At 38.2% G+C, this 14,319-nt stretch overlaps 1 protein-coding gene across 2 annotated transcripts; it reads right to left on the minus strand.

The window, feature by feature from the left end:
- Positions 1-1,526: 1,526 nt before the first annotated feature.
- Positions 1,527-8,751, minus strand: LOC140760839 (auxin response factor 17-like). Of its 2 annotated transcripts, none has more exons than XM_073097871.1 (15): positions 8,197-8,751; positions 7,780-7,925; positions 6,917-7,029; positions 6,442-6,540; positions 6,295-6,351; positions 6,057-6,212; positions 5,841-5,925; positions 5,583-5,673; positions 5,338-5,502; positions 5,130-5,252; positions 4,875-4,950; positions 4,536-4,683; positions 3,146-4,395; positions 2,367-2,557; positions 1,527-2,008 (listed from the first exon to the last, which is right to left on the minus strand). In XM_073097871.1, the coding sequence occupies exons 2-15, from the start codon at positions 7,820-7,822 to the stop codon at positions 1,810-1,812; spliced, it is 2,796 nt and encodes a 931-aa protein (XP_072953972.1). In that variant the 5' UTR covers positions 7,823-7,925; positions 8,197-8,751; the 3' UTR covers positions 1,527-1,809. The 2 variants fall into 2 exon arrangements, with proteins under 2 accessions (XP_072953972.1, XP_072953971.1); XM_073097870.1 differs by having other exon boundaries at positions 7,780-7,960; positions 8,197-8,750.
- Positions 8,752-14,319: the final 5,568 nt, after the last annotated feature.

Here is a 14,319-nt window from a genome sequence, read left to right on the forward strand (position 1 = left end):
ATAGGAAACAGAGGATCAAAGGAAAAAAAATATATTAGCTTGGCTGCAACTATGACATTAAGCTTGAGCTTTTCGCTCGGATCTCTCTAGCACCGGTAAATACCAACGTTTCTGTTTAATATCTCGTAGCCCAAACTAAAATGTTTAGAATTAAGAGGTTGTAGTTTGCGCCTACGTGATCCTCTGAAGGTGCTTTTTCCATCATCGCCTGCATCTGAGACTTATCCTTGAAAATTCATCATTTTGGCATATTTGCATTCGGCTCCCTTGTTTGCAAAAAAGTACCACAGCAGTTCTCAATATGTTTTTCAATTTTACTGAAAGGTCCTTCATTTTATTTTACCATTTTCGAGCCAAAAAAAAAAGAAGAAAAGGGCATTTTAATAATAAAAAATGTACCTGCCAAGACAGGGATGTATCCATAATAAGAATACAATGTAGGGGTTGATATGCCAAAATCCAAAATCCAAAGTCCAAAGAGAAAAAAAAAAAAATTGTTAATTGCTGGGGTTAGGTGAATGATTATTATCAGGCAACAGCCCAAAAGGCCCAAAAATAGTATGTGCATCACCATTCACCAACTTCATGAAACTGATTGTCTTTTCAGGAATTTTGGAAAAGGCCACTCTCAATCTTTCTTTTGGCATGCCAAAATAGATAGCTTTAATTCTGTTTGCAGCTTTGGTCTCATTTAAACTTAATGGAATGGCAAAAGAGACAAAAAGGTCATTCTTGCAATCACAAAAGCTACATAACAGCTTCAGCTGTAAGAAAAGAAAAGAAAAAGAAAAAAAGTAAGAGTAGGTGCTGAGGAGTGAAATCGAACAGTTTCAACCAATGGCTACTACTAGTGATGAAAGGATAAAAGAGTTACTTTATAAGCATAAAAGGAGTCAAGTGAGGAGGAGGATGACCAAGATGTGAGGTCTCTGGGCCACACCAAAGATACGAAAGGGACGGCAAAATCGCCAGAAATTGATGGAAGGAAGAAAAGATGCCATGGAGAAAGATGCCAATGTATCTTTAGCAGTGGGGAGTTAATGGAGGCCACATGCTCCCACTTTAAAATTAAGAGGGCCCATCAACCTACCCACATATGGAGCCATGGACAATCAAAACACACCCCCCAGTTGGTGGGCTCCACTGTCGTCGTTCGTCGTCGCGAAATCGACATTGCACTGAATAAAGGAAGAGAGCAGTTGGAGAAAGAAGAAAAGAAAACGAAAAAAAAATCAGTGAGTGCAGATGTCTTTCCTGAGGAAAAGGATAGAGATAAACGTAACATAAAGACCTGAGAGAAATGGATGGGGTAGGAGACCTTGGATCTGGAAGGTGACATGCATCACCATCACTGAACTAAAGAAGGAAAAGGATCTTTAACATGGTTTAAATGAGTGGGCATTCCAACATAAGGACAGGGACCCAGATCACATGGGTGTGGTCCAGACCAGGATGTCTTTGTCTAAAACACTGTTGCAGTAGTTGTTCTTGCCCAAAGGAATGAGATTAATACAGTGATGCAAGAGTAAAACAAGAAGAAAGAGCTATTAAAAATACTTGGTATACAAAGAATACAGATATATAGTTAGAAGCCTACATCCACAGGAACAGTAGTAACTAATAAGGAAAATAAGTGTTTGCATATATATACCAAGGTTATAGATCTGATACCATATAAAAAGTTATTAGCGACGAGTAGATTAAGTTGACGTAGTAGGTGCTTCAGCTCTGGAAACTAGAAAGTGCAGAAAAATACTGGAGGGCCGGTGTCTCTTATCAACTGGGAGGGGGGCCAGGAGCTTTCCTTTTTCAGTACTCTAAAGACCCCACAGATGTGATCCCAGTGCTGAGATTCCTGGCATCTTGCCGGCTTACATAGTCATCGCAGCTGTTGCTAGGGAGCCTTTTAATGGGGGCTGAGCTCAAAAGATTGAGACCCTGTTTGCCCATCTGCTGCACCTCCTGTGGCGAAAGTATCTTTATGCACCATACATTATTGACAAATTCCCTGCAAACATATGCCCCGCTAATATCAGAGAAAAATGTCTTAATCATGTGAAACCAAAAAGAAAAACAAGTTCCTCTTTTTCATTAAGTGGGACACCACAAAGATTCATTTCTGCATTCCTTGTTTGTAAATTATGCTTGACTAATTACTCCTTCGTAACGCACAAACCATTTTAAGTGATCCAAATTTTCTTAGTACTTGGTAACCAATTTAGTAAGGTTAGCAATCACATATAATATATACATGATTTGCATAAACAGGTCGTTGATGACAGTCATGAGCCCTAAGTATCAAACAGAATATGGCACTTAAACAAGTATAATCCAAAAAAGAAAGGAGAATGGCTGGAAAGACTTACTGCCAGGGATCATCGCCAACAAGAAGAACATCATTCTCCCGGTCGACGAATACAAGCTGCCAGCCTGATCTCAAAGGGTCTTCCAACTGGCCTTCTAGGCCAAATAGACGCCCAAGCTCACCACGCAGCTCATGATAGCTGCTAAATCTTGTGATATCAAGTGACCTTCCAAAAGTCCCTGATTTATAAACCTATTATTGCATGGAGCTGATTAGTTGATTCATACTACACTACATGATAAGGAAAGCAAATTGTGAAAGCAGACATCTCAAAGTCTCAAACATGTCAACGGAAAACTTAGACAAGTAATTATTTTTATGTATTGAATATAAAATAATTAGCTCATGCAAGTCTGTCTCACTCTAAAAGCATTCTTTAAATGTGTATGCAACAGGACATGCATGTGGGGATTATATATATAAAGAACAAAGAAGGATTAACCCTATGACTTTACAAGAAACTCAGCTATTATTAAATCCTATCAATCTTATTAATGTGAGAGAGGCAACAAAAGTTCCTGTGAAGAAACATTTTGCACTGGATATTTAAAGTAAAGATGCACTTGTTGTATACGTCATAAATACAATAATAGTTATTTGTTGTCATTCATGCTACTTATTATCAAAGTCCAAAAGCTACGTTGTCTAAGTGTAAGACCGCATCCCTTAAAACAACTCATCTGGCAATATCTTGAAGAGTTCTAGTTGATCTAGTTAACATGTCACCTGGAAGCAAAGTTCAGCTTTAACTGATTGTTCACTGAGGAAGAAATCACTAACCTTCACAAAGGTGCCCCTTTGTGGGTTCACTTGATTGATATTCTCTGGAGACTGCAAAAATCCTGAATCATCCAAGCAATTCGAATTAGTCAGTGCTTGGCTCAATGCAAAATCACTTCCTGTTGAGGTCAGAAAATTGCAAGAGGCATATGGCATGGTAGATGGGTCAGTCCCATTATCAACGGTTCTGAGGCTTGGCATGCCACTCCTCACCAAAAGTGACGGGGAATCTATATTAACACCGAACAACAGATGATCTTGAGGATCTTGGCTTCCATCTTGATCTTCTGAGCAATCTCTTCCTGGAAATGGTGCCAGTGTAACAGAATGCTGTGAAATATTAGGCTGTGTATTATCCAACTTTTCTACATGCGGCATAACACATTGAGATCCAGAAGGGAGCACCGACTCGACTGCAACTCGCTTAGATGACCAGGGGTTGGAAACTATCAAAGGAGTGGCTCTTGCCATACTAAGAATATGTGAAGTTCCTTCTGGAGAAAATGGCCTCAATGTATTATGCAAAGGGGAGGAACTAGAGGTTGATACAGAGTTACCGTTCGACTCCGAATAGTACTGAGGTTGAGAAAATGAGGACACTGCTTGCAACGTGGAAGGTTGGGATTGAGAGGCAGAGGTTAGCTGAGAAAGGGCTGACACAACATTCGTAACCTGTTGATGATCAGACAAGTGCTTCTGTTGTATTTGTTGATGCTGTTGCATTTGCAAAAGTTGCTGCTGATGGTGCTGTGGTACTTGCTGCTGGGGAATTTGCTGCTGCTGCGATACTTGTTGCTGGTGAATCTGCTGTTGTTGTTGCTGATTATTATTAAATGATTGGCAGCGCTGCAACTGATGCTGAAGGAACTGAGCCTGAGCTTGATTCTGGCTCTCAACCTGATTTTCTTGAATGGTCTGCAGGAAGGTTTGTTGTGACTGAGGTTGTAGCTGCTGTAATATCTGACTTGGTAGTAGAGGAATTGACCTACTATTTATGTTCTGAGGTTGCTGGAATTGCAACATTGCTGGGGATAGCTGTTTTGCAGGATCTGCAGTTCTCATTTCCTGAATTGCAGCTGCAGTTACTGTTTGGTACATATCAGGTTGCAAACCAAGCATGGAAGTATCGAGTCGTTGCTGAATCCAAGGATTGATGCCAATCCCCTGGAAATTAAGTGACTGCAACCCTGGGTTTACGCCATCACGAAGCCACATCAGAGGACTCAGTCCAATATCATCATCCTTTCCACCTAGAAAGTTGGAGAAAGCAAGATGGTTAAATTTCTAATTGAAAATTTTGAACTGATTAGAACAATTGATCAGAATAGAGGGTACAACTCAATATAAATGGTTTACAAGCATCAGTCCAGAATGCGACTGTGCATCTTACCATGGAGAGATGGCAATCCTGTAGGCCATGGACGCTTAAGCCTGAGAGGGAAAGGAGATGGGTACATGGGAAAAGTTGTCAGAGGCTCAATCTCCCAAAGTGATACCCTTGGCTGCCTCTCTCCAGCAGTTGACTCATCCCATCCAACCTGCATCAGTAAAAAGAAATCAACCTTATGGTCATGATACAGTTTTACATCTTGGACATCAGAAGAAGCACATATTCTAAGCGAACGCTGGAAGGAAGAACTGCATTGCAGCCAAGCAGTTATAAATATAAAAGCAAATTTAGTTAGTACTTAGTAGTAGAGCAGCTTCTTCTTGTCTGCAGAATACGAACCTTTACAGAACGCCAATGCGAGTTTGGCCAACGAGCAGGATCAAGATCACTTATCCCTGTAATAGTGCCCATGTATCTGCATAAAAAAATGGCATTCAAAAACATGAAATGGATTTATGCCCTATAATGATACCCACACCAAAGCTATACTATAAAGAAAAAGATGCATGCATGTGTAAATTAGACAGTCCACATATGAACAAGATTAAAGTTCACATGAAGGAAGACAATAAATGTGAATAAACTCTGACATACCGGCGAACACTAGATTCTTCTGTCTCAAAAAGCATCCGGAAACGCATCCCCACAGAAATACGGGTATGATAAACTGCTTTAACATACTTTGCAAGAGGTATGACAAATTCACAAGGGCTTGCCCTGGGGAAGTAAATGATACTAATCACTTTTTTGCAAGTTCACAAAGATAAAAAAGGAAGACATACTATAGAGCCACAATTCCTACCTTGGATTATAAAATATGGTAAACCTGCTATTTGTAGCAGCAGCATGAGCAGCTGCGGCAAGAAGGCCTATATGCATGCTGTCACTAGATAAAACTGATGAAGGCATCACTGTTTGTGGCCGATTAGCACGCCGAATCCCCAGAAGCAACTGATTGTTATCATTCCTAATAATGCAAAGTACTACCACAATTAGCAAAAGGAATTTTGCTGGCAGGTTTAGCGGTCATGAAATGAATGGCTATACCAGATAAAAAGGACAGAATCCCCTGCAATAAGCCTCTTCGCACTTACAAACACACTCCATCCTGTGGTAAGAAGGTGCCTCTTTGGCTGACCTGCATTAAGAATGCGGTTTCAAATGTAAGCATCTAGGTACAAACTAGTGAGCATTATCATTGGCACACCAAGTTCCAGCATTATGAAGCACACTAAATATGCAACAAAATAGTTACGGGAAAAAAGCAAGACAACTATGTAACTTATTGACATTCAAACTACTCACCTCGAAAGATGTGACGGAATTTCCACTCATTCCCATGAAGGTCTTTTGCAATCAACTCTTGTGCTGGAGGCTGCTGAGAGAAGTCCTGCAAGAACATAAGAAAAAATGTTCAAGACACTACTGAGAGTACCTAATGCATATTTTCTTCACAACAATCTACAACACTGTTGCTAACATCAAATTCCAGTGGAAATTGTCAAAGCAAGTGATACCTACCAATGGAGGAAACACCTTTTCAGCTGCTCGACGGGGAACAGAGAATCCACCATGCGTACTGGTGTCACTTGCTGTCAATGTCTTACAGAAATAATTAGTTGGCTGTTTGTTGGGGGTACCCAATTCAGTTGGGAGATAGGGGTCCTTTTGCTCTTGCTGCAAATAAGATCCATAGTGAGAAAGCATATTAGAAAATTGCACCAAGGGAAAGACAAAATCGCCAGCTCAAAAGAACTACCGGGCTTAGCGGCTGCAATGTCATTTGTGCATAAACTTCATCTGTCTCTATGTCAGCCTGTAATGGGGATATGAAGATTGCAAAGCACATGTTAGGCAGCTGACAATGGATGTTTTGATCATACACAAATTAAAGTGCTATACTTACATGCATAGTTACATTATGTAGCTGACAAATAAGCTGAGGAGGCAAGCTAGGGTAATTTGGGATTTGAGAATCAATTTCTTTATTTGTTGATGCTGCTACCTGTACAAGAGTACGACACAATATCTTAGGAAAACTAGAAGCTCAAATGCATCTTAAGCCAACTTAGAACAACAGAAACATGTATTGGATAATCTCTTATAGGACCCAGTCAGTCCATTTAAATATAAAAAGAAAGAACTTCAAATTAAACAGGACCCATCAATAGCAGATATCAATTGGATCAGATTTATGGTGCAAAAGCCACAAGATAGTGGAAATCATGCCAGAATGAGCATGCTCGGAAAATCTACAACAAGTAACTCATGCAGCATATAAACTTGCAGCACCTATACCCTCTTCTAACATATAACAAAAGCAGATTGCTTATATTGCATAACCATATTCAGCAGATTTAGTAAAGGAGCATATTACTGACCTGTTCACTGTGGCCCTGCGGGAAATATACCACCCGGCTACCTACAGCAGGTAGTGACACAAGCGGCCCAGCACATGCATGCCATAACTCTGAATTCAAGCACCTTTGTTCTTCTGTAGAATACAGCATGGATTTAAGGAAAACTAAACAAGATTTAGCAAGTAAACTGTAAGAAACTGACTATTTATCCATGAAACTCCTGAGTTCATGTCAAGCAGTTGGACATTCCTAATACATAGGCTCATAGAAGATTTCATCGTGCGTTATACATGAATTCAGGAATAAATTGTCACAATATAAGGTGTAAGACTTGAAATATAGTTCTCTTGACTAAAATACGAAAAATCTAAACTACTTGTAAGATTAAAGGCCTGTTATCAAAGGTCCAATCCAATGCAAAAATTTGTGTTGGATTAGAATCAAATCCAACATTGTCCTAAACTTTCCACTTCTGGCTATCACTTTGTTCAACCTTCCAAAAGTAATGCTGAGTCTGTGTCGAAGCAGATTTTCCGCAACCACTCAAAAACTAGTTGGCGAGGAGAAAAAGTAAGTCTTACATGGTTACTCTGTGTATCATCTGATTAATTAGCATTTGACTGGAAGGAACCTAAATCTGAAATGAGAAGGATTAATTGACAAAGGAGGCGTACTTCATCTTGTGGAACAAACTATAGACCATCAGACTGAAAGAGAATCCCGTCATTAGAGAATGGAGAATAAATTACGGAAAATTCTCCAAATGAGCTGAAACGTAAAGTGGCATGGATAACAACAAGTACATGGGACACTGGCGTTATTATACAGTTCTATATGCAAAACGATCTGATGCTAAACTGGCATGAAGTTACTAAAGTGCTCACCTTCTTGTGGTTGATTAACAACACCAGCAGATGAAAGCCTCATCTTTTGCAGTTATCTTGAACGGGTTAATGCAAAAGGAAGCACACAACAGAGAATAAACCTCGGATCTTTCTTCAATTACAGGTGAAATCTTTGAGGACAGGTGCTACAAAGAGAATAGAATCACCTTCTTCTTCACAACTGGAAAAGATTCACAGAAACAGAACTCACCAGAAAACCCTGGTACTACAAGTTTCAATCTTTACAGGAGAGTTTTCGCCCCCAAGAAAAACAAAACCCAGCTGAAATCAAGCCCAAAATCCAATTTTTGACAAACCATCAAATTTTCGACACCCAAATCTCAAACCACGGACAGCTTACAGGAAAACCCACTGAAAATGGAACAAGAACTCCAAGATAAAGAAACAAAACCGTACCAAAATTATAAATTTAACCCCAAGTAACCTCGACTGCGCTTTCGAAACTTCAACCCACAACCTCCAGCCGCCCGACCTCCAAGGCGACAACTTTATGACCAGTAACCGCCAATCTCTGCCAGATCGCACCTTAAAACCTCCACTACCTCGCTGGAGCTGGAGATGGAGCTCCTTCCAAGAAAACCACCCCGACCTGAAGCCTTATCCCTTCGGATCTCTTCTTAAAGCCCCAAAGAACCAACTTTTAGCTCCAAGAAATCACCTTTAAGCTCAAACAAGCCCTAAACCGAGCTCCTAACCACTTCCACGACGTTCTCGTCTCGAACCCTAAGAAACCCAGATCCCACCGTCACCGCCCTCGCCGCCGCCGCCGCCGCCGGAAAACACCTTCGAAGCAGGGGATTTTGAAAAGGAACAAATCATCCCTAGAAGAAGACTATTAGCATCGGAGATGGATTGGTTTTCTCGAGGTAGGAATTGAAGGCTCTACTAGACAGAGAGAGGGAGAGGAGCTTCTTCTCTTCTCGGGCTTTAAACCCACGAGTGCTCTTTTTTACTGCGGAGAAGCCGCCAATTATTTCTTTTCTCTTTCCTTTCTGGTCTCCTTTTTCTTTTCATATGTGTAGATCCTCTGGAAATCCAGATGCAGGAAATTTCCATCTTCCTGTAATTAGTTAAGTGAAACTTGAAGACTTAAGATGATGCCGAGCACCCGACCGTAGGAATTTCCAACACTCGTCCCTGCAGAGGAGATTAGCCAGGTAGTTTATTGAATGTGCTAAATTGATTAATGTCCCTTATTTTTTCTAAGTAACATATAATTTAATCTTGTGAACTTTTGCACATCTGCCCTTCTAAAGATCCTTATTTGCACATTCCTTTTACATAAAAACAGATATCCATCTGTTTCATGTCAAATTAATGAAGCTATGTATAAATTACATGATCTCTTAGATTTTCTTTTTCCTTCCAAATACTGTTTTAAAAAGAAATTTGGTAACATATTTTCTTAAAAGAAAATTCAGATTTATTAAAATGGAGGTTACAAATGATGAGGAAAACAAGAAGATCCATAATGGCTCATTAATTATCCTCTTTGTAACTTGACATGGAAATGTCACACAAGCAAAAAAGGGGATGTGAAGCACTTCCCCTCTTAAACTAACTCCTAGCTCTCTCTCTCTCTCTCTATCTACCACTCAATCCCTCACCCTCATTTCATGCTAAGAATCTTCTTAGCTATGTTGCAAATGGAGGGATAGTTTGAGTTGTTACCTTTTTCAAGTTGTATCATTTTATATGGTTGTCTTTTGACTAAAACAACAATTTGTTAGTTTGACTATATGAAAAAAGTTCATCATGTATACTGGATCTTTTAGCTAGAATGGCATGAGACTATTTCTTTCATAATGTCTCTGTCCATATAAACTGCATCATTCTGTTTCCTTTTGAGAAATAAAAAATAAAAAAAGAGAGAGTTGTAACTTCTTAATCATAATTAGCATTTTATAATCTTCATCAGAATAAGATAAAGTTATGTGCCTTCTGAGTATGCAAGTCCTTTTTTTTTTGTAATCTTAATACTACTTATTCTTATATCTCTGCTGTTTATTAGATTAGTCTGGTTTCATTTCTTTAACCTTCTTCAGCCATAGTTTTCTTCAATATAGGTGATCATTCCTTGTTACCATGATTACGAAAACCTGATACTTTCTATTCAAACTTGATTACATCAAGATATATTTTTATTAAAACAAAAAAAAAACTGAAAGCAATCCAAGACTTTTCCTTCTATACTAATAGCTGATGCAATGAACCATTAAGCATGCAGCACTTGATATAGAAAGAGCACCATTCTTGATAACCATAGGAAGGAAACATGATACATCATCATGCACTAATTAACCCAGATCTGTGTAGAAATTGTTAATTAGGTGTCGTGTGGCATTATCCTTTCCGATTAGCATGGGAATAGTGAACAAGTGTATTGTCTTAATCTTTTGTCTGTCCTGCTAACGAATATCTAGAAGCAATACTGACTTCTCTTGCATCACAGCATTAAGGATGCAGAAAAGGAAAAAGAAAAATAGCCTTTATTTCGTTAAAAAAAATTAACTTCATTTGCTGTTCTAACATAATTTTTGTTTGATTAGGCCTTACTCGTCGGAGATTTTTCGATAATATCCTCCTCATATGTTGCATGTTGCAGGATAAGTCGCTCTCATGACAATCAATCAGACTTAAAAGTGTTGTGTACCTTGGAGTAAACTTCGATCACCTAAATCTTACAATCTACATAATAACCTCTCTCTCTCTCTCTCTCTCTCTCTCTCTCTCTCTCTCTCTCTCTCTCTCTCTCTCTCTCTCTCTCTCTCTCCTTCTCTGAGAATCTACAGTCCTAACAAACCTATAAACAAAGTATTGACTTCTTGATCAGCTAACTTGATGCTGGAATCTAACCATCTGTTATTGGTCAGCATCAACCAGCCCTGCCAACCAAAAGGAGACCCCCTTTTAAGCTCTGATTCATTGCTAAAATCTTCAGTGTCAAATTTTAGAGGAAAAAGGAGGAAAGAAGTAATTGAAATAGCATATTGTTCTTTTTTTATCTCATGAGTCATGACCAAGCTTTCATAAGCAAGAAACAAAGACATTAATTGTTTGCATAAGGTCAGTAACCAAGTAAAAACTCTCAGAAACATGTTCACATTTGTCATTTATAACTTAAGCTCTAAAGCGAATCCAAAGGACCACACTCCAGTTGCAAACATAAATGGACCCTCTTCCTCTTTACTGCTACAGGAATTTGCATAGTCTTGTGTCTAAAATATACCAAGGTGTCCTTAGACTATGGTAAGCTAGAAATAGTGATAGGACCAAATGCATTTGTTTATCATAATGGTAAGGAAACATCCAAACATAGCAAACCTCTTTTTGGGCATTTGAGAAGAGTTGATAGCATTTGAAGGGTGGTGGGGACTCAAACTTAAAAGAAACAAAGGCATCTAGATGAGTAAGGTGATGCCTAAACTTATGGTGATACCAAATATCAAGTACCAAAGTATGTCTTGTTTAAATCTTTTCCCTACTCCCAACCTCTCCCTTTGAAACTTGAAATGGATTGAATAATAAGGAATAGGTGCAAATCCATAGGAAAAAGAAATATGGGTAGATTTCTATCAGGCCCACATGTAAAAAAGAAATAATGATTGCAATTTTTCAATGGTCCAGGATATCCATTATCTACTGTACGAATAGTGCTTGTCAGTCTATCAGAGAGAAGTCAAAATTGGGCTCTTCTTGATTCATTGCATTGAATTTTAAACTAGAAGGACAAGTTAATCAAGTTGGTTACTAGTTTCTGTTGTTTTATTTTTGGTCAGAAGAGAATGCTTGGATTCTAATTCAATACGATTCCAACGTTATTAGAATTAAATGGGGGATTCCTAAGCTAGTGTCTGTGTTGGATCAAATATTTTTCATATAACATGCTTCAGATTGTATTTATTTTGATCAGAGCCAACATCTCAATGTCTGGGATTGGAAAGCTTGCCCAATATGCTTTCAATCTCATCGAAACCAGCTCATGAACATAGTACAAGGAGGTGGACACATGCTGTAGAAATCTAAAGCCTGAGCTGAAGGAAACTTCGCACCTACCCAAATACATGAACACATCTTCCAAATAGTGGCCCCATATTTAGTCCTTGGACAATCAAAGCTGGGTGGTGAGCAAGGGAAATTGCATGTGATGGCAAAGATGACAAGACAATTTCTCAGGGAAAAAGTTGAGAAGAAAAAAAGGAACTTGTGTCAAAAGAAGTCAAGAAAGCACTCCAATGATGCCCCCTAAGATTGCACTACACCTCAGATTGGTAACAACTCCCTGAGATAATTAGTAAGGAAATTTTCTAACAGGAGGAAGTAAAATCAACAAGAAGTTCCTTGATAAATTAGTACAAGAACAAAAAATAATAATAACCATATGTTTTATGAACACAAACAATATATATATATATATATTAATGTGGGTTATGACCACATTCCAATACCAAAGATATTGTTAAAAACTTCTTCAGAGATCAGCTATGAGGAGAAGTGGATAATATGGAGACATATGCAGGATTGATGGAGACAAACTATAAATAGACTAGTAAATTTTTAAAGGAAAGAGACAATAATGATGATTAGAGATGAGCTAATGCTCCTCTTTAAGCTTTTAATTATGAAAGTCCCATGCTGCTAAAGCAAGCTCATGCTGTGTTTGACCAATTATTCGCCAAGAAAGGGAACAAATGATGCTTCCTTTTTCTTCACTTGATCACTTACGAGGAGACAAAATATATTTTTTTCCCCTTTTTCCATGTGCAATTTGATTAATTCAGAAGCCACAAGTTAGGCCTTGGTCCCAATTCCAGTCTCTTGCTCTTGTCTTTTGTATATGGCTAACCACCATGATCTTTGGAACTAAATTTAAGTATTCATAGCTTAAATTTAAACAGACGAGTACAGGAATTAATAGAAGTTATCAATTGAAGCTGCTATATATTTCCACCTAGTTTATCTTCTGATATTTATATACAAGAAGCAAATCTGAAACAAGATTATCGATTCAGTGACATGCCCCATTCGACGACTTTTTCTTGCTATTTTTTTCTTCCTTATTTTAATATTTAGGAAAAATCTCTGAAGAGCTTGAGTCTAGATATGTGAGGCCTTAGTGATGGACAAGAAGCAATGTGGATGGTGATGGGCAAAGGAGCCAGAGAGGGCCCTCAATATAATTATAAGTGTTTCAAATTTCAGGCCTTGACTACCATTGATGCTCTCTCTCTCTCTCTCTCTCTCTCTCTCTCTTATTATTCTAAGTTAGAAGGATATATCTGCTTACATAACCAAATCCAGACCAGGCCAAATTGGGTCCCATGGCCATAAGCCACTGCAACATGGGCTGTTTCCTTGTATACGAACTTAACTTTAAAGGAAATTTATGCATTCTAGACTTAGTCAAAACCAAACATTATTTATTCTATATGATATGGACACTGTAATTATGCAGCATATGAGTTGAGAAGTTGGTTGGAAAAACTTTTGTATCATATTTGTGGATGCAAGCAAGCATACACACATGGGCACAAAAAATGAAGAAGAGAAGTTTGAAAAGGAGCTGCACAGTATTGCAGATAAGTTGAGCATTCTACTTAGATCCAGCCAAAGATTCTTCGAGGTTGCAAACTTTATAACACTGGAGCTGTTCTATCAGAATACTGGGTCCTACTTCTGCAAATGGTTTTAATTCGATTTCTTTCTCTCTCCGTAGATACAAAATTTAAACATTTATATATGTGTGTGTGTGTACTACCTTGAACTGAATGAGAGCTGGATTCTAGTGGGATTATAGTATTTCGTGTCATCAATAGAGCAATTAATGCAAGGCCCACATACGAATCTAACTCCTCCTGCTTGTTTCTTTTGGAATATTCTGATGTTTTACAATAATAATAATAATAATAATAATAATAATAAAACAAATAGTAATTTTGTACTTGAAATTTGTTACTATTTTGCTCGTTATATCAGACAGTATAATGGAAGCAGATTCATAATAAGTTACTACGTCGGTGGTACTTGGAAGTTCTAAATTGATTGCCAAATGCCAAATCATGCAGCAGTAAAACTTGAAGCAAAGTTTAGAAAAGTATTCTCAGACTGACTTTTCGGCGAATCACAGGCTGACAAGTATCCGACTGCAGGAAATTCATGCAGTGTGTTGTTGCCTATTGAGTTCTAAGTTGTTGTTTTTTTAATAAAAAATATATTGTAATTATTAGATTTAGTGTTATTATTCTTTTGAGACATCTAATGTAGCAATAGTTGATTCACTCGTTCCTTGAAAGCTCTCACTAAAGGTTGGGCCTGGCTCGGCCTCTTCGGCTTTGTTTTGCAAAGTCCAAAGTCCATTTGCATTTCGAGCCTTTTTTATCGTTCCATGGCCCAGAGTTAGTACCCACAAACCCAGCTAGGATGTTTTAATTTGTCCATAATTAGAATATAGCAATGTATTATTGTATATATATTATTAAATGATGAATTGATGATGATAAAAACGAGTTGCATATTATA

This window comes from Typha angustifolia, chromosome 6, assembly GCF_048772165.1.
Source record: "Typha angustifolia cultivar Huaian chromosome 6, ASM4877216v1, whole genome shotgun sequence".
In the NCBI taxonomy this organism is placed as follows: Eukaryota; Viridiplantae; Streptophyta; class Magnoliopsida; order Poales; family Typhaceae; genus Typha; species Typha angustifolia.